Source organism: Neopsephotus bourkii, unplaced genomic scaffold (assembly GCF_033783945.1).
Source record: "Neopsephotus bourkii isolate Nb327-2 ecotype Australia unplaced genomic scaffold, CSIRO-AGI_Nbou_v1 NB_107, whole genome shotgun sequence".
Taxonomy (NCBI): Eukaryota; Metazoa; Chordata; class Aves; order Psittaciformes; family Psittacidae; genus Neopsephotus; species Neopsephotus bourkii.
The window spans coordinates 5,808,449-5,827,629 of NW_026900624.1; the positions used below are offsets into that span (position 1 = coordinate 5,808,449).

Genomic DNA, 19,181 nt, shown 5'->3' on the forward strand with positions numbered 1-19,181 from the left:
CACCCAAGTCTCCAAAACAGAGACATGCCCCAGTGCAAAGGAATGTAGCATCTGTTGCCACAACAGCTTCAGCTTTGTTTTTAATATACTTGTCATGAAGACTGAAAAGTAACAAGGTAGAAAAGACAATTTACTAGTTATTTAAATACACAGAAGACATGTTATCTTTAATTCGCTAAATATTTATGTACATCCAATGTTCCACCAAACCTTATGTAAGAAGAGATACTTAAGCACCATGACTGAAAACAAGTAACTTTCATTGTTCAGCCCTGACTCAGCACAGATCTTTTACATGGAGAAGGCAGACTGGAAAGCACTTATTTCTTTCCTGAGTTTTTAATGATAGTAATCTCCAGATTCAGCAATGGAAATTTTAACGACTCACTAGTGCACGCATTTCTACTAATGGAACAAGAAAGTAATGAAATTTCAACCATCTGAAAAAAAAGATCTTTTTCCATACATTAATTTATCGGGGTATTCAGAAAATGTGTAGGTGTCCTTTTGTTTACAACAGTGAGGCAGAAGTACCATTTGGCAGCTTTTCTGACTATGAATGTAACAGTTCCAGCAGACCGGAACTAAAACTGAAGAAATCCTTATTGCCTGAGCAGGGGAAAGTATTTTTAAACAGAAATCTACTTTTAATGATTTGACTGGTCTTAATTTTTTCTTATTGAAGGCTTCTTCCTGGCAGATCTCAAAATTAATTTGTCATCTCGTTTCTCTATCTCTAAGCCCATACTCTCAAGGGCAGAATTGTCTGCCAGCCCCTTCTCCTCCATCTGTGCAATAAGCTCTTGGTTTCTCTCATTCTGTTCAGTGAGATTTCGGATAGCGTATACTGCCCATGGGTTCAGAACTGTTGGACAAAGTTAAGGATCATTTACTTAAAAGTGAAACAATGCTTATTTTAATTTATTACTGCATTCTCCCACCCTCTCCCATTCCTCGAACCCAGAAAAACAGCAGAAAACAAGGGTTTGAAAAAGGCATTTACAGGCAGTGACTCTGGGCCTGCAAATACCTGCATATGAGGTAATTTAAGTCTAAATGAGGTATGTCCATTAACTTCAGGCAATTTTACTAAGTTTTATCTTGAATTAAAATAGAAACAAAACACAAATGAAGGAATTAAAAGGACATATTATTTTAAACCAAAATTACAGTTAATTGAAATGTTCCAATGATCTTCCTAGTGAGATTAAAAAAAAAAGTCACTGTTGCTAGGATCGGAACACTTCAACACTACACTTCCAAGGACTGGCAAACAAGGTGAGCTGTAAATCAGGTACAAGAAAGACAACTTGTTATTTTCTCTGTAAAAGCTGGAGAAATATAGGAAAAGAGAAACACCTCTTGCACAGGGTAACAACTGAAAATACCACAAATAATGTGGGAGACACTTAAAAATACTTAACTTCTAATGATATCAAAACTAATTTCTTTGTGCCTGAGTGCCTTTACAAACTCACCAACAGAAGAGACACTAAGATCACCAGCAGGTAGCTCCTGCTCATGTTTAAAATGGGCACAAGCTACAACTCCTTCACCTTCTACGGTGGTCCCTTGAGGCCAGGATTGAAGCACATGTCAGGGCCATAGACAAAGGATTTAAATTCCCAGGATTATCAGTCAGGCATCTTCCAAGTGAACTACAGTGTTCATTTTATGAAGTGTCAGGGATGTTAGTCCCAATTCTGCAGCTGAAAAGCTATGTTATGATATAATCTTTCCCAAGTTACCCATATGGGAGGCAAGCCATTCTGAATCACACAAAAGTGATTTGCCTGCAGGGCACCAATTATTTACTACATGTAGCTTCACATCCAGTAGAAGAATATGCATAATTTACTCATCTCCTTGACGTCTTTTGGGTTGGACAGTGTCTAAGCACAGAGATAAGATTGTCTTCTTACTGGCATTTGCCAGGGGGTGACTGGAGGGGAAAAATCCTGAGTTGTGGAAGACAGGAACTTCAGCCAAAACAATAAAATACAGGAACTGGACTTTCTTATGCAATCTATCATGACAGCATTTGGACAATTTAGTACCACTGCATGCACATTCTTACAGCAGCAGTTTTGCCATTTTCTCTGTGCACCCTGCTCTGACAGCTGTGTCTATCTTACTGCTACCTTCAACTACCCCTTAGGCTTAGACACTCTCAGCAGAGGCAGCCTTCCATGCTGGCTTGTGGGATGCATGAGGCAATGTAGGTAAGCAACAGCAAGTAGCAGAAGCAGCTTTCTTAATGTAAGACCAGATCCTGCCTTCACAAGCTTATATTTTAAGAGAGGGGAATCAGTAAACTGGGTGCACAGGAGACAAAGAAAAAAAAAAATTAAAAAAAATGCATACCTAAGCACAGTGCTGCTTAGGTGCTGAAAGAGAATAGAGACTGAAGTGAAAAGCACACAAGGAATCCTCAACAGAGAGTGTAGTTTAGATGAAGAGTAGCTTGGACAAACTTCACAGGAGACATACACGGTTAAGGAGCAACCCTGCATTGGCGTGAATCAGTGAAACAGCCCCCTGCCTTTTAACAGCAGTTTATTTTCACATTCAAGCAGCCCAGAATGGAAAATAAAAAATTGGCAAAGCAGTAACAACTATAGGGCTTTTTTTTTCTTTTTTTGGCAGTTCTTCAGATTTTGACAGGAAACACGCTGCACACCTCCTTCATTTAAGTTACATAAAACAAGTACTTCCACTGAAGATTATATTTGAAGTACATAAAACAACAATAAAATATCAAAGAAATAAGACTGCTTATGAGCAGGATCTCACTCAGCACCTCCAATGGTGAGAATAAATGTCAGAATAGTGAAACACACAAGCTGATGAATGCAGAGGAACAAAGCTGATACCTAAACAGGTCTGAGGTCTGATTTAAGGCATTTCACAAGTGCCAAAAAGTAACATGAAGTTCTCCCAGTGGACTGTGAGAAACATGCTACCACCCTCCCTGGCTCTGCTCCTGCAATGAGGCACGACTTCTCTTGTTCTGTTCCTGAAATACAGCTCTGTATAAAATACAGCACTTGCATAAAAGAAAACCTCCTAAAAAAATAAAAGGAATTTTCAAAGAGTGACAGTTCTCAATCATGCAAAGTGCCACACAGAAAAAAAAAAAGTACTCAAAGTATTTTTTGTGTGTATTAGCCTTGGGAATAATCCTTTTACCATCATCTTTATGTCCTTCAATACAAAACCACTGCTAAACCCCACAGCAAATGATGTTTTGCTATTATCATATCCATTCATGCTTACATAATATCTAAGACATCCCCATTATCTTATAAACTCTATCATCATTATGGCATTTATCATTATTGACTACTGTAGCTGAAGCTGCAAAATGGTTTCAATAACATTTTCACTCATTCAAAAACTCTTTTCTGTACGTAGGTTTTCCATTGTAAATTCAGTCATGAATATGCATGATTTCCCTTGTTCACATGCTGTGTGAGGCTAAGACCTTTGGATGGCTGTGTGCAGACCTAGACAGACTTAAGTGTCAGCAGAGATTAAAGCTAGTCCCCAGCTAATATTCACATTACCCTCTTGCTCCTCTCCAAGGATAGAGACACAGAGAGAAAATTAAAAATATTCTACAGTCTCTAATCCTACCAACACTTTAAGCACTTTATTGTATGCTCAGCTTTAGAAAGAGAGCTTCTAAAGTTTCCATAGTTACTACAAATAAGAGCATGAGCCTGTTTGTTGTGAAACTGCATAAAAGAAATGCAGCAAGCACAGATGATCTGATTGCACAGACGATCTGATTGCACAGACTTGTGTAGATGTTTCCAACAGGACGTATTACACTCTCAAATCAATTAGTATTATAGACAAGTAAAGATTACAATCTTTCTGTCACAGTGCAGAGGGCATATAAAAGAAAGAAAAAAAATTCATTTTATTTTGCAGGAGCTTCATTGCCAGACTACCTGTGTTTAGGGAATGAAAGCAAACACTTGCACATGTTTATAGCAACTTTTCAAAATGCTTCAGTACTGTATGCTATGGGATTCCTATGTTACTTTGACTTACACAAACAATAACAAAACTGAACCAACTTGCTCTGTGTTCCACACTGATGTAAGATCTACATACAGTGATTTAAAATTTATCATCTAAACTCTTGTGGGTTGTAACTTTAATTGTCGGGGGGAGTGGGGGGAGGGAGAGGAATACAGGGAGAAAAGAAGAGAGGCAGGGAAAATGTGCTACCAATCTGCCCTAAAGGATGAAATATTTTACTGGCACCTACATAAGCCATGAAGACATGCCACTAAACCCTGTGGAAATTCTGCCACAGACTGCGAAGGGAAGTTTTAACAGTTCTCTCATTTTTCTTCATATGGATTCTGCTACAAGTTTCCTAGAGCTAGTGCTTGCAGCAGCAGAGTGACTGTTTTGTAAGTTTAATGGTGTGTGAAAATACAACCGCATACTGTCAGGAATCACTAACCAATATCCTATTGTGATGCATTACTGGAAAGGAGGACTTAAAACTATTTCCCAAAGAGAAAATTCCAGCTTTTTATTCTCATATTGGGAGGTCCATTTTGGGCTAAATGCTACTGGCCATTGGCTATTGCAGTCACCAGGTCTCTTATGAACTGTTCTATAAAACAATTTTGATTCTAGATGAAAGGTAGAAATGCAGCAATGCATAAGTAACCTGGAAAGTATGTTGCTTAAAAAAAAAAGTAATTAAGTTTCAAATGTTAAGTATTATAATTAATAGAGGATACTGAAGAGGGGTGACAAGGAGAATGAAACATACATGTTTCCTTAAGTCCCCTTAATGGTTATTAATACTAAAGAATTTCTAAATATAACATCTTTGGTGGAGAGTTTGATTCCTTACATAATGTAGGTAATTATTTTCTTTTAGTTAGACCATTACCTGCATTACAGTTAATTTTCAATACTTAAATGATTACTTAGGAAACTTTCTTCCTTAAGAATCATTTGGCCTAATGAGAAAAAGAGAATATTCTTTGCCCAATTCCATTACCTCATTTAAATCAGATTTTTGACTATATAAATTTTTAAGTACATTTTAAACAAATATAGGAAGAGGTACAAAATCTTATAAAGATGGACAACCCACAAGAATTGCAATCCCAGTCAAATGGGCTGTTTATGCAACAGTGAAAGCCACCCAACTTCTCTCAGCACTTTTCTGGAACAGGTCTACAGGGCTAAAAACCAGAGATTATGAAAATACTATTCAAGCTAATTATATTTCTTCCTGGTCTTCAACAAGTAATCCAATTATCGCTAAAACTTCTGTAAACACGAATGAAATACTGAAGTGACACGTTAGAAGAATCACTTTCACTTACAGACCTGACCGGACCACACTGAAAAGACATAAAACATTTCCCCGTCAGTTCTTTTAGTCTTTTCAAGTACTTTTGTGTCACAGCAACTTGAAGATAATTCTTCTCACCATTAAAAGAGGTCTCTAGACAGTTTGGATCAATGTGCTCTGACTGAACACACGTATTAGACAGTCAGGAACTTTGTCCCTCAGAGTCAGCCAAATTGCTAACAAAGTTACACGTTTCTTCCTGTTGGAGCTTTTAGTAGTTTTATGAAGTCCAAGAAGCTATATAAGATGATATAAACTCCTTACAACTTCTTTACATTTTTAAAAATAACATTTACTTGCGCCTAAGACATTACCCCAAAAAAGTAATCACAGAAAATGTAAAGAATTAAAGATTTTATCTTAATTGATTTACTTAAAGAATTTAATTAGTATTTTTACAATTAATAGTTTGGACTCTATTTATACCTGATATTAAATTATGAGCATGAGAAAACCTCAGGAATTCAGCGTATAGAAACTTAAAAGACTCTGCCTGGAAGGTAGAATAAAAACATCTAAAATATTTCAGTTGCCTTTATTTTTATTTATTCCATAGCAGTTAGTATCACTTATGATTGCAGTCACATGATTCTGGATTTTAAAGCTAGAAACAGGCAGTGCTGTGTCATCCAGGAATGTAATTTCTTTTCCAGACTGACCTGGCTCTTGCAGAGCATACAGAGCACAACTCATCTAACTTAAAAGCCTCCCAGGTGGAGGCACCACCGGATGCTGGAGGAGGCATTTATTAGTGGTCACACTTTCTAGAGGTAAGACTTCTAACACTGGGGAACACAATGCAGAGGTTCATGTCTACTACATGTAACTCTCACCTGGCCCTAGAGATCAGAAAGAGGGTTGGACCATCCACCGCCAAACAAGCTCCTATCTTTACCACTACGTGGCAGCAAAGCTTCACTGGACATGCATGAAATCAGATGCCTGCAGCCAGACCTTTCCTACTCCTTACCTAGGACAGGAAGGTCAGGGTCTGCTGTTGACGATTACTGCAAGCACTCCCCATAAAATCTGCTTCAGCAAAATATTCTGGTAAAGAGAGAAAGCCTATTCCTCAAAACCTGAACAGGGGTTTGAAGCTCGAATTCCACTCTGTAGAAGAACATCGATTTGCTAGAGAAAGATCTCAAAAGATACCATCTCAGAACAGGCAAATGTGCAAAACCTACTCAGTTTAAAGTAATTAAATTAGTTTCAGTACTAAGGCAACATTCTCCTTAATTCACAGCCAACACAAATTAGGAAATGCTCACAGCAGAAAATAACTGCACATGAATGTTTTGGGGTTTTTTTCCCCAAGCCTTCACTAACCTCCCATAGCAGTAGCTATCTCTTCTGCTAGCAGACAAACACCATCTTTCCGACTACCTGTACTTGTATCAGTCTTGGAACATCCTACGCATCACATGTCATGATGAATCCATTTCTTAAAGCGTGTCATTTGGGATACAGGTTTTCTTAAAATGGGAGTGGTATCTTCTCTATAACCAACTGACAGGCATGTTATATCGCATATGTGACTTTTAAGTGAAAATTCACTCACTTAAGGATCAATGGCCCACAAATACAGTTCAAGACCAGGACAGATGATCAAACCTCTTTTGTGCAACACTTCTGCACAGAAGACAGTTGACACTGGTCAGTCACTCTTGAAACCAAGCCTGTCAGTTCTGTTTCATGTACAAGATATTTCCACGCCTTTTTCAGAAAGATGTACTATGGTAACTGGGAGATTATACTGTGTCCCTAAATAAATTGTTCAACTGGGCAAATATCTCATTTATTATAGCCTGTGATCTATTTCTGCTTTACGTTTGTTTAGAATTGTTTCCAAACACTAATTTTCATTTTAGAAAAAAACCCAACCCAAAACGAAACAAAACCCCAACATTCACAGATCATAATCAAGGCACTCAGAAAGCATCTTTTGCATGAACTAAAGAGAAACTGAGGGAGATACTCCAAGCTTAGCGTAAATCTTGTACCTATTCCCTCCATTTGTATTTTTCAGCATCCCTTTTGAAGCACAGGCACCAGGGCTATGCAACAAGTTCTGCCAAAATTTTCTCTACGGCTGATTACAGGTGTAACACAGTTGTGAGCACCTTCTGGCTATTAGGAATTCAGAAAAAATGAAGAAAACAAACAAAAAAAGCAGCTCACAATATTCAGTTGCCTTATCATTCCTAGCTATATTCCCAGAAGTAGAATCCAAACTCTCCATCTTATTCAGAACACATTTTCAGCACTGTCGAATTCTGACACCCAGAGTCGAATTCTGAGGCTCATTCATTCATGAGGCCTGACTGCTTTTAACTACATACTTCAGTGATATCCAGCTAAGCAGTACGCGATGTTCATTAAAGTGCTGTTTACCACTTCAGATTTTGGGTTATAAGACACTTCTTACCTAGAGCAAAGTGAGGATTCTTCTCCCCAGATCACTTGTATTTCCAGGTTAACAGGTAGAATCATAGAATCATAGAATAGTTAGGGTTGGAAAGGACCTTAAGATCATCAAGTTCCAACCCCCCTGCCATGGGCAGGGACACCTCGCTCTAAACTATATCACCCAAGGCCTCTTCCAACCTGGCCTTGAACACTGCCAAGGATGGAGCATTCACAACCTCCCTGGGCAACCTATTCCAGTGCCTCACCACCCTAACAGGAAAGAATTTCCTCCTTATATCCAATCTAAACTTCCTCTGTTTAAGTTTTAACCCATTACCCCTTGTCCTATCACTACAGTCCCTAATGAAGAGTCCCTCCCCAGCATCCCTATAGGCCCCCTTCAGATACTGGAAGGCTGCTATGAGGTCTCCACGCAGCCTTCTCTTCTCCAGGCTGAACAGCTCCAACTTTCTCAGCCGATCTTCATATGGGAGGTGCTCCAGTCCCCTGATGATTCTCGTGGCCCTCCTCCGGACTTGTTCCAACAGATCCATGCCGTTTTTATGTTGAGGACACCAGAACCATACACAATACTAAAAGTGATGTCTCACGAGAGCAGAGTAGAGGGGCAGGATCACCTCCTTCGACCTGCTGGTCACGCTCCTCTTGATGCAGCCCAGGATACAGTTGGCTTTCTGGGCTGCAAGCGCACACTGAAGCCGGCTCATGTTCATTTTCTCATCAACCAACACCCCCAAGTCCTTCTCCGAAGGGCTGCTCTGAATCTCTTCTCTGCCCAACCTGTAGCTGTGCCTGGGATTGTTCCGACCCAGGTGAAGGACCTTGCACTTGGCATGGTTAAATTTCATGAGGTTGGCATCAGCCCACCTCACAAGCATGTCAAGTTCCCCCTGGATGGCATTCCTTCCCTCCAGCGTATCAACCGAACCACACAGCTTGGTGTCATTGGCAAACTTGCTGAGGGCGCACTCAATCCCACTGTTTATGCCAGCGACAAAGATGTTAAACAAGACCGGTCCCAACACCAATCCCTGAGGGACACCACTTATTACAGGGCTCCAGCTGGACATTGAGCCATTGACCACAACTCTTTGTGTGCGGCCATCCAGCCAGTTCTTTATCCAGTGAGTGGTCCATCCATCAAATTGATGTCTCTCCAATTTAGAGACAAGAATGTCATGTGGGACAGTGTCAAATGCTTTACACAAATCCAGGTAGATGACATCAACTGCTTGTGATCACACAAGACAACACAGAACAGTATTTTACACTCAGACTGCTATTACTCTTTAATGCCTACCAAGTAAACAACATTTAAGTCATATTCTGTGTGCCTCTTTTCATGCTCTGTGGGACTTAAAAGCACAGTGCCAACACACCTTAGTATTAAACACAAAATTTTGGTCAAGTACTCTGAAGCTGCAAAAGCCATAGTACATGTTTAGCTATATCAATAGGTCTCTTACGCCAAAACTTACAGAACTTAACAACAACAAAAAATAATAAACCCATAACCTCTAGTTTATTTTACTTTTTCCTATACTCAGACTTGTAATACTAGCTTAAAACCATGAATATGACACATTTATTTTTGCTGCTTAGGCTGCCAATTTGCTTTTTTAATTATGACTTTTTAAATAGAAACCCATAATTTATGAGTAACTATAAATCACCTGGTTTTACAAAAGAAAGGATCACACTCTTGATCAATCTTAAGCTAATGCTCCACAGTTACTATATTCTATTCTTACTGTTCCTTCTATTACACTAATTCCACTTTAACAATTCATAACTACTAAATCTGTTAGTTATCTAGTAGAGGTACCAGTGAGTTAGCAGGTTGTTACATCAAAAAAGAAAAAGCTTCAACCGCTGTTACCTGTTAAAAACGCCTCAGCTTACCTTCTTATCCCATTTACAGAAAAAAATGCAAAATTCCATTAAGCTGAAACTCGTGTATCAAATTACTATTAAAACCTATCACAAACATTGAGATGTAACGCACTGAAGCATAGGGGGATGGCAGTGTGCTCACAAACTGATTAAATATCAGGCAGACCATAGTAATTTTAAATGTCCTTGAACATGTAAAGAAAAAATCTCCACCTACACGCAGGAATATATTAATGTGCATTTATATGGATACATAGAGAAACCAAGAGCTTTTCTAAAATGCATTAAAACGGAAATTACAGAAGTAGAAAAAAAAACACCTTCCAAATATTTGACACTAAACTAAAAAACCCAGCCTAGTTAATACCTGAGATATGGTCAAGCTAATTCTAATTTATCATACTAAGGTAGATGACAAGATAAGCTTACTCACAATTTGGACAGAAGGTCTTTTACTATGTGTAATCTCTAGAAATTCGTCTATTATACAGATTCAACAAGGATCTCTATATCAGCTTATGTTTCAACATTGTTTAGAATATTTTATTGATTCAGGGTCTCTGAGTAACTTATGTATTAACTCTCACTCCTGCTGTTTTTGGTAATTTCAAATGTCACATTATGACAAATAATCAGAACAGTGAAGGTAAACGAAACTCCCGTTCCAATGTCACAGACACCAGATGATGTCCAGTGCATCCAAAAATAACAGTGGTTTAAATAAATGTTTTGAAAGATGCCACTAAATCATAACTAACTAAGGTTTTTCTCCCATGTTTTGCAAAAAAGCCATTAGCCAAATTTCCTGCTAAAATTTCAGGAAATGGTTGCATCTCCTTGAAGAAATCTCAGAACACCAAGAGGCAAGAACAAGTAAGGAAGTTCAATGGAATGGACAGCAAATATATCCTTTATGAGGGAGGAAAGGTAGATTTTGGAAACAATTTCAGAAAGAGAAAGAAGGAAGTCTAAACTGGTGAAATGAGGGAAAATGATTTAAGGATCAGGAAGGAGCTGCAGAGGACAATGCACTCACCAGCTGATGTTACAAATTGTTTTAACAAAAGTGACCAAAATATAGCTACAGAATAATGTCAGAATTAAGGTATTATGTTGGCCATATGACATCTGAATATTTTTTGGAGGCATGCAAGAAACAATGTCAAGCAGACAGACTGAAATATGATAAGGCAGTCATAGAAGGCATTCCATTCTGAACAATATTTTTGAACCACTCCTAGCTTTATTAAAAAATAAAAATAAAAAAAATTATCTCTGGGTCTCAAATTTCAGGTTCTCCGTCTCAGCCCAGAGGGGAATTTTTCAAAAGAAAGGCTACAGAAAAATCAAGCAAGCTGTTTGAGCTACAAAAGCAGTGAAAGATTATCTATATTTTTTTGTTGTTGTTGTTGTTGCTGCTCCTGGTAACTAAAGATCCTCTTTCTGTCAAGAATTCAAGCCTGTCGTGGATTTAAATCCACCAAGAGGATCAGGGCAGAGGACAAATATGACAATATTTGATTTAGCAACAGAGTTATTAACTTTAATTGCTCACTTTTACATGCATGAGTTGGTACCTACAGAGATCACTCTTCCCAAGGGATTAGAAACATTATAATGTAACATTTAAAAAAACCTTCCTGCATTCTGTATAGCTCTGCTGAACTTCCTCCAGCTTGAAGAGGAACCCTGCACATTACATATGTTTCGTAATGATGGTAGCTGCCAATTACTGGAGCTGGAGAGGAGGGAGGTACTGAAGGAACAAACTTCATATTTACATCTCTGCAAATCTGCTTCAGTATTTCATATACTCTCGAGAAAATTAATACTTCCCCTTGTGCCAAACTCTGAATTTCAGAATTTTAATCATCTTTCAGATGCACTAAATAAATTGCATCGTGAAACTATGGAATCAGCAACCTGAAATATAACATCAGGAATAATTGTTAAATGTCCAAACGCGAAATTTAATCTTTGGTCATTTCTGGCAAAACCAGGCAGCGCTTTCATTTCTCAGAGCATCTTTTTGTCTCCTACATACTACATTCTTTCTGTGGTCTTAAGTCTTTTTCATATTAGGAGAATGCTGTGTTTGACAAGAGAAAAAATGACCTTGAGGAACAGTGTGGATTAGTTATACAGCTAGTAGATGTAGAACATCTCACAAGAAAACTTCACATTTTTGTTTTCAATTTAAAGTAAACATTTTTTTGCAATAAACGTTTCAGAAGTGCAGTCTTTGAGTCAGAATTTAGACCTATGAAATACTGTGCTTAAGGTGGTTGGGTTTTTTGCTTGGTTCTTCACTTTTAACCAAGTTCTGTTCCAAAGAGTGCAATGCACAGAAAAGACAAACAATGGGTTAAGACATAGAAGTTATATTATCCCAACTCTTTAGACATGAAGCCAGTGTCAAGAGGGATTTAAAGTAAGATTAGGTTACACAAATGCCTCCTGTATCCTTTTCAACAGGGTGCATGCACCTAGATCCTCCCCCTTCAAATAACCTCATTTAGGACACTTTATTCAATACGGGTTGCAAAAATTCCACTTAGAATGGAATCCAGACTGTAACACTACTGTAACAACAATACTGGTTACTTGCAATGCTTATTTCAAGACTGTAAAAATGCCCAGATACATAGTGACAGAAATAAGCACTCATGGGCAGATGACCTTCCCAACTAAAACCAAAATTAGGGCTTGGGAATAGGGTCTTTTCCTTTCACCATAAAAAATAATAAAAAGGCTGAAGACTCTTAGGAAACACTTAGGAAACTGGTCAACTACTGCAGCCAAAAGAAAACCAAACCACCACCCTTATCATACAACATTGGAGGATTCCCCTGAGAACTACACAGACCCCTAGGCTCCATTAGTATCTAGCAAAATACAGCTATGAAGATTTCACAGTAACTTGCCTCAACAGGGTAAGATTTGGTCCACTGAATAAGGTGAAAGAAATAAGCCCCTCTCAGCTTGCCCTTGCTCAATGAATGAACACTTGTACCAGTTCCAGCTTCTAGTCTGACCAGTTCATCTGAGTATTGTTGTAAGACACAGAGAAGGAGCTAAGGTTTGTGCTTATTCCACAAACCAGAACTCCTCCACTCTGTTTAAAGAAGAATTCACAGCACATAGGAGTTGAATTAGTCTGAACTGGAGAATGGCAGTACAGAGATTTCTTCTTGCTTGATGTTTTTTTTTTTTTTTTCCCTTTGTTTTCATCCTAGTTCTATCTATGGTAGATGGCTTCCACTCAGCTGATATTTTGTGTTGTTTTCAGCACTATGAACCTAAGGTTCAGGTCAAGAAATTTCTGCTCTTTACCAGAGCTAAGTCCCATTCTTTCACTGCTGACCACCACTGTGGGGTCACTAAAACCTTACCATCTACCTTTTTTTTGTTAAAACTCATAGTGACACAATCAGTATTGGTTTACAGAAAATAAGATTCTAATAGTGCTTTGTCTAAGGATAAGGGTTGCAGCAGCAGCAACCTGCAATAATGCAAAATTGAAGCCCTCTAGCAAAGAATACACTTCCATTTAGCCCACTTCAAACTTAACTGTGCAACAAAGCAACTGTTAATGGGGTGAGGAAAAGTAATTTCTTCCAAGTGGGCAGAACTTGACTTGTCATGAGGAAGTCCTGATTGCTTTCATCAGCAGACTACATCCTTTGCACTGACCATATCATGGAAATAACATGATTTTATGTATGCTTATGAAAATACAGAATCAAATGGGTCACCTCCAACTACTAAATGCATTGGCAGTGCCTAAAGCAAGTTTTCCAAAGAAAGGCAACCATTACTGATATAGCATTATGCTGTATTTTCTTGCCAACATACATGAGATAGCCACATTTATGTGAAAATGCTCAACTGTATGATGGTTTAATCTAAAAAGTCATTTTACACTCCTGTTTTTGCTTTCTACTGGCTTCTATTCAGCTGTGAGGCTTTTTTACAGCATGTGGTCTGTTTTAGGTTGCACTCTGTAACTTGGAAATAGAATGTGTGTCAGCTCCCCTGAAAGTCTTCGCTGGCATCTCACAAAAACGAACTGCCACTCTTGTAGACCATAGCAACTTGATTTCTTCTAGCTTTACCCAAAAGTTTCATGAACCACAATTATACTTGCTGCTGCCATGCAGTCAAAAGTGTTTTTGATCTACCTCTCAGATGACCTTCAGACTGAATATAAGAAGCAGCTTAGGGAAGGAGTACCTGAAAATGAACTTACGTTTTCTGTATTTTGTATGGATATCCACAGCAACCACATGTTTTTCTTTCAAAAATACTTAGAATTCTTCCTCCTAAAACATAGCCAGCTGGGTATTTACTCGTATATGTAAGAACATATATATGTGTGTGTACACACAAACATATGCACCCTAGAGCAGAATATTTTTTCTTCGCATATGACTGCACTTTCGGCTAACAGAAAAAACATGCCTGATCAGGGGTTAATATAATATGGACACTTACATAAGGTCATCCCAATTAAATTCAGTCAGTCACGAAATCAATTTATCATTAGACCTACTGCAAGAATCTCAAAAGGGTAAGATTAGCAAGCATCCTGAAAAAACCAAGAATATTCCACCTTCAAAACTATATTTTACTTCTGATTTCCAAGTTTTACCACTAATTAACAACTATTTCCTTGCAGTACTTCAGAGAATATGTTTTTTCTTAAAAGAGTAATAAATATTTTTAAGAAGGACCATAAAATTAAAAAAAAAAAAAAAGGCATACCTTTGTATTACTCATGAGCGTAAATGTTAACAAGTAGTGAAAACCCAGACAACTTAAGGTAAACTGAAAAGTCTTCTATAATAAACAGGTTAGTTTATTTAAAGCCTTTTATAAGCACCTTTTTTTGTTTGACTGGGGTCAATAGTCTTTTTATTAGAATGGGATGGACTTCCTTATGTTTGCCTTAAACAAGCAGAATTTGCGAAAGATCACAAATGAAGCTGGAAGGAGCAGTAAGAGCTTAGGATGAGGTAAAAGACAAGAAAAAGAAGAAGGGCTCTTGTCTGATGCTAGAGCCTGTAAGAGATGAAGACGATGGTGGCTTATAGAGCAAAATATAACATATTTTAATTTAGAACACCTATTCAGCCCAAAAAACATGAAAAGCAGGATCTGGAGTAAATTTTTTACTGGTATTACCCAGATAGGCATCTCCAAACCACTCTCCTAACATGTGGCAGGTAGAATTATTTGTTTTTAAATACAGGTTACGTAAGTAAAGCACAACACTCCAATCTTTTCAGAAGCAGAACAAGAAATTTAATTTTCAAAACCAAAAATTTATCTCATGAAAGAACCTCTCCTTAATCTAACAGCAAACAAGTCCACTTGTGTTTTGAAACACCCTTTTTTCTTTTGAATACAGAAGCACAGTTATGGTTAGGATACATCCAGTACAAGATGGAAAGATTTAAAGGCCATAGAAAAATTTAAACTGACATTCAAACTTCCCTGAAGTTTAACTCTTCATACCCCAAGGTCTGTAATGGACTGTATCTCCCTAGTCTCACTCTGCTTGCCTCTTCCCCTGTGCTAAAAGCCTAATAGCTAACAGTTAAAAATCTGTCATCTTTCAGCATTTCTCCATTGAATTTACTTGGAACTATGCAAAATTATAGTTGCTGACAATATAAAATACAAATTCAAATAAATGCAAGAGGCACAGCAAATCTGTTCTTAAGCGTCCATAATCACCTTCATGTCTGTTACTAATGAGGGTGGGTCTTTTTGTTGCTTTTACTCATGAAATATCCTGAAGGAAAAATACTATTTGTTAGCATGAATGTAAAAGATACAAGTCTGTCTGAGATGCAATTAAACAAGGTAACAGTTCTCCTAAATTGGGCACTGAAAGATGAATTCAAACTGAGAAAGTTAAAGCAATGCAAACATGTCAGTTGAACTTCAGCTAGCTATCTCAAAAGCTATAAACCTTGTAATACTTCTGTGCACAGTACAGAACAGTTCAGGATCTCAAAGGATGCAATTTTAAGGTAATGACAGGTTTACAAAGGAATTTATTTTAGGATAAGAGCATACCCATTTCCTCTTTCAGTATGCTTCCATATGCTACAAAGACTTACCAAAGGATTTCTCCTTTCGAAGGTAATAAAGAGCTCTTTTAACATTTAACATGGCAACCCAGCTTCAGTTGATGAATTGCATACTTTAAGGAAATTGTTTCTTTTTTTTTTACTGCCCAGAAAAAAAAATCCTATCATTTTTCCACACAGTTAGATATTTCTTTGGAAAATTTTGTATTTGTAATTTGGAAGCAAAAATTAATTATTAAAATGAAGAAAATAAGAATATTGTTTCTAGTAGAAAACATAATGACAGCTGTGGAGCTTGAGTGTCTCCAAAACAGATGAAGATTGAACAAAAATGTGCATCTACAAAGACTTTACTAAGAAATTTACAAAGTTCTTATACAAAAAGAATGCAGATTAAACTTTTTCCAGACAGCTTTATCCAAGGAGAAATGAGTAACACAGCCTGAAACCACAAAAACAGGCACTAGAAACAAAAATGCAAACAGAAGTTTCTGGACGTGACTTCCCTGAAGGAACCGTGGCTGAAGAACTACACCAAGTCTTCCCTCACAGCTTTCTACATCACCTTGGTAAGATGCAGCACCACTTAGTGACCATGTCTGAATTTCAGCAGCTCTTAACACCCAGCTCAAGAGCTGCCTAAATACTTCCTTTTAATTAATCTTCCCTGAAAACAGTAAGAGACAAAATAATTTCAGTCTGGATCACAAAGTTACAATGCAGGCTATTTTAGGATGTTGCAAGTAGGCTTTCAAATCATAGTAAGAGCACTGTTCTGGTTGACAAGCATCACAAAGTGGACATGTTGCAGACAGGACCCTGTGCACAGAGGGAGGAAACAGCTGAATCCCTTCAAAGGAATGTTATGCTACGGAGCCAGGTACCTACATGCTATTACGGACTTGGATTCTGGTGTCTAGAAGTAGCAGAATATGCTGCAAAGCAGATGAAAGTAGGCAGATACAAACTGCAAATTCCTATTGCTTTCTGCATAAAATATGCTGAGAATGCAGCAGATGAGCAACACCAGTGGCAGGAGAGAAGCAGGGGAGCATTAACTTCATGAAGCACAGGAGCACCTGGAATAGCTCAAGGTCAAACCAAAAAAACAGAGTAGTAGCCAGAAGCTGCGCTCCAAAAGCTGACACAGCAAACTTCATCACACTAGGCTAGTCTCCCCTCTGCCCAAGTTCGACTTGACTTTTTCACATATCTGAATACTGTATGCTACGTATCCCTGGTGAAAGCTCATATTAAGAAGTCTAATTATATCTTTAAACACCAAATCAACAATGTCTTATGCTCTGGCAAGAAGTTTACAGCACAATCATAAAATGTCAGCCTGTATCAAATGGTGTAAGAAGTTCCATGCTGCACAAAATGCAGTAAGGTCTCCCACGGTATTCTATTTTCATGTGATTCAAGACCGTAAATTACAACTCTACCTTTTGAAGGCCTCAAACTTTATCCTCTTTTACTAACAGCTAAAATGAATGACTGATCCTAGAAAGAAATTTTAGAAGTTGTTGCACAGCCATGTTTTCCAGCAAAGGAAGAGTAACTTGGAACCAAAACTCCCTACAGTTTCCTCAGGGCTGCTGTTCTGCTTAGGAAAATGTAACTTTCTTTCCCTCCCCCTCCACTGTATCCAGCAGTACTCCTTACCAGAATCAGATCACAGAAGTACAACTCTGGTACTTGGTGCCCTGTCAAGAGACACACTGTCAGGTCTCCAACTACAGGAATAGTGATGAATTTAAAAACCTTGCATATAAAGCAAGTAAAGTGACGGACTCAGAGGACACTTAACACCCATTGCTCCTCCACCCATCTTGTAACATTTTGCTGTCATCTGCCCCTACATTGTTTCATTTGAGATATGTATTTATAATGTAGATAATGTTCTACAGCACACAATTTTCAGAATACTCTTTCACAACTTTGTTTTTTTATGCTACTTGTAAAAAAGTGAGCTTTTCCTGACAAATTAATTTAAAAACATGTTCCATGTGTTTAGTACAAGAAAGCAGACATTAGACAGGAAAGGCATTTGATTTCCAGATGCACTTCACAGAAAACTTACAAGAAGCTAATGATTAGATGCCAGAAAATAAGAGCTCACCCCCTAGAATATACCAGCAGGATTACTATGCAGTTAATGAAGAGATGGATAAGTCTGCTTAACAACTGTTTATCTTCAATATTATTATTTCCCTTTAATAGCAATCTATCTTGGAAAGTCTCTGCTCTTAAACACCAAGGAAAATAAAATCCTGAATATGAAGCACAATGTCATTTATATTAAAATCTCCCCAACATTTCAGTCATCTGCATCACTAATTCTCTCAATTATACATATTATCATTCCAGCTTACTAGTCTTGTCTCTATAGTTCTCCAACCAGATTTAGTAAGTGTATAGAATTGATGGGGCACTTATTTCAGCCTACTGAACAGATTTCAATTGAAGCAAAAGCTCTAAGGTCTGTTACAACGACCAAACCATAGTATTCATTCAGATTTCCCTTACAGTTAGCTCTCGGAATTGACATATGTGAACTAGTAACATTCATTACTTTAGGAAAAAGAATGGGACAACAATTCAAATTACTTTAGAATCCAGTTTATGAAAGTGTATTTATGAGTTTGCTCACTTCTTAACCAAGCCTTTAAATACAACAGAAACTCATGAGGACAGTTAGACTTAGGTACCAAGTGAAAGCAATGCTGGCATAAATACATTAAACCTCCACACATTTTCTTATGAGTCATATTCAATAATTAGAATTCTTTTGTAAAGGATACAAGGATTGTTGTCATCAATGCTGCAGTTGTCCAGGATCAAGGGGATGCCATCTAACTCATAAACCTAAATAAAAACAGAAGTTTAATTTAACAGATGTCTCAACAATACTAATGACGCTTCATGCAATAAATAGGTAAAACGTAACAGATGTTTGTTTCACCTAAAATATTAAACATGTTAACATTAATTCCAGTGTAAATCTGATGTTTTCAGCAGTAAGCATCACAAAATAGCAACAACACAAGCAGACATTAATTTCACATTCTTTCTTCATTTAGCATGTGTTTGACTGAGGTATTTTCAATGTCATGCTTCTTACACTGAGCCAGAAAAAGTGATGCTTATTGACAGCTCATACTCGCTTCCAGAAGAAAAAAAAAAAAGAAAAAAAAGAAAAAAAGAAAAAGAGTGAATAAGAAAAAAAAAAAGTTGAAGAACACATATACACATGCATAGAAGTTATCATGGGACCACGTGTCTTCTGTATCTATGCAGCCTTTAAAAGCAATGGGTTACCTGTATGTACCTAAGCACAAATTCAATGAAGTAAGAGCCACTGACTT

General features: G+C 37.6%; 1 protein-coding gene across 5 annotated transcripts in view; it reads right to left on the reverse strand.

The window, feature by feature from the left end:
• ATXN10 (ataxin 10) overlaps nucleotides 1-19,181 on the reverse strand; it is a 114,579-nt gene that overhangs the window by 10,125 nt on the left and 85,273 nt on the right. For 3 of the 5 annotated variants that reach the window (XM_061358653.1, XM_061358627.1, XM_061358662.1), the window contains 2 exons: nucleotides 18,618-18,681; nucleotides 44-865 (listed from right to left, as the gene is read on the reverse strand). In XM_061358653.1, coding sequence (XP_061214637.1) covers nucleotides 666-865; nucleotides 18,618-18,681 — 264 coding nt within the window. In that variant the 3' untranslated portion in view covers nucleotides 44-665. Of the gene's footprint in view, nucleotides 1-43; nucleotides 866-16,692; nucleotides 16,893-18,617; nucleotides 18,682-19,181 lie in introns of those variants that run through there. The other 2 variants (XM_061358636.1, XM_061358644.1) reach the window with 2 other exon arrangements.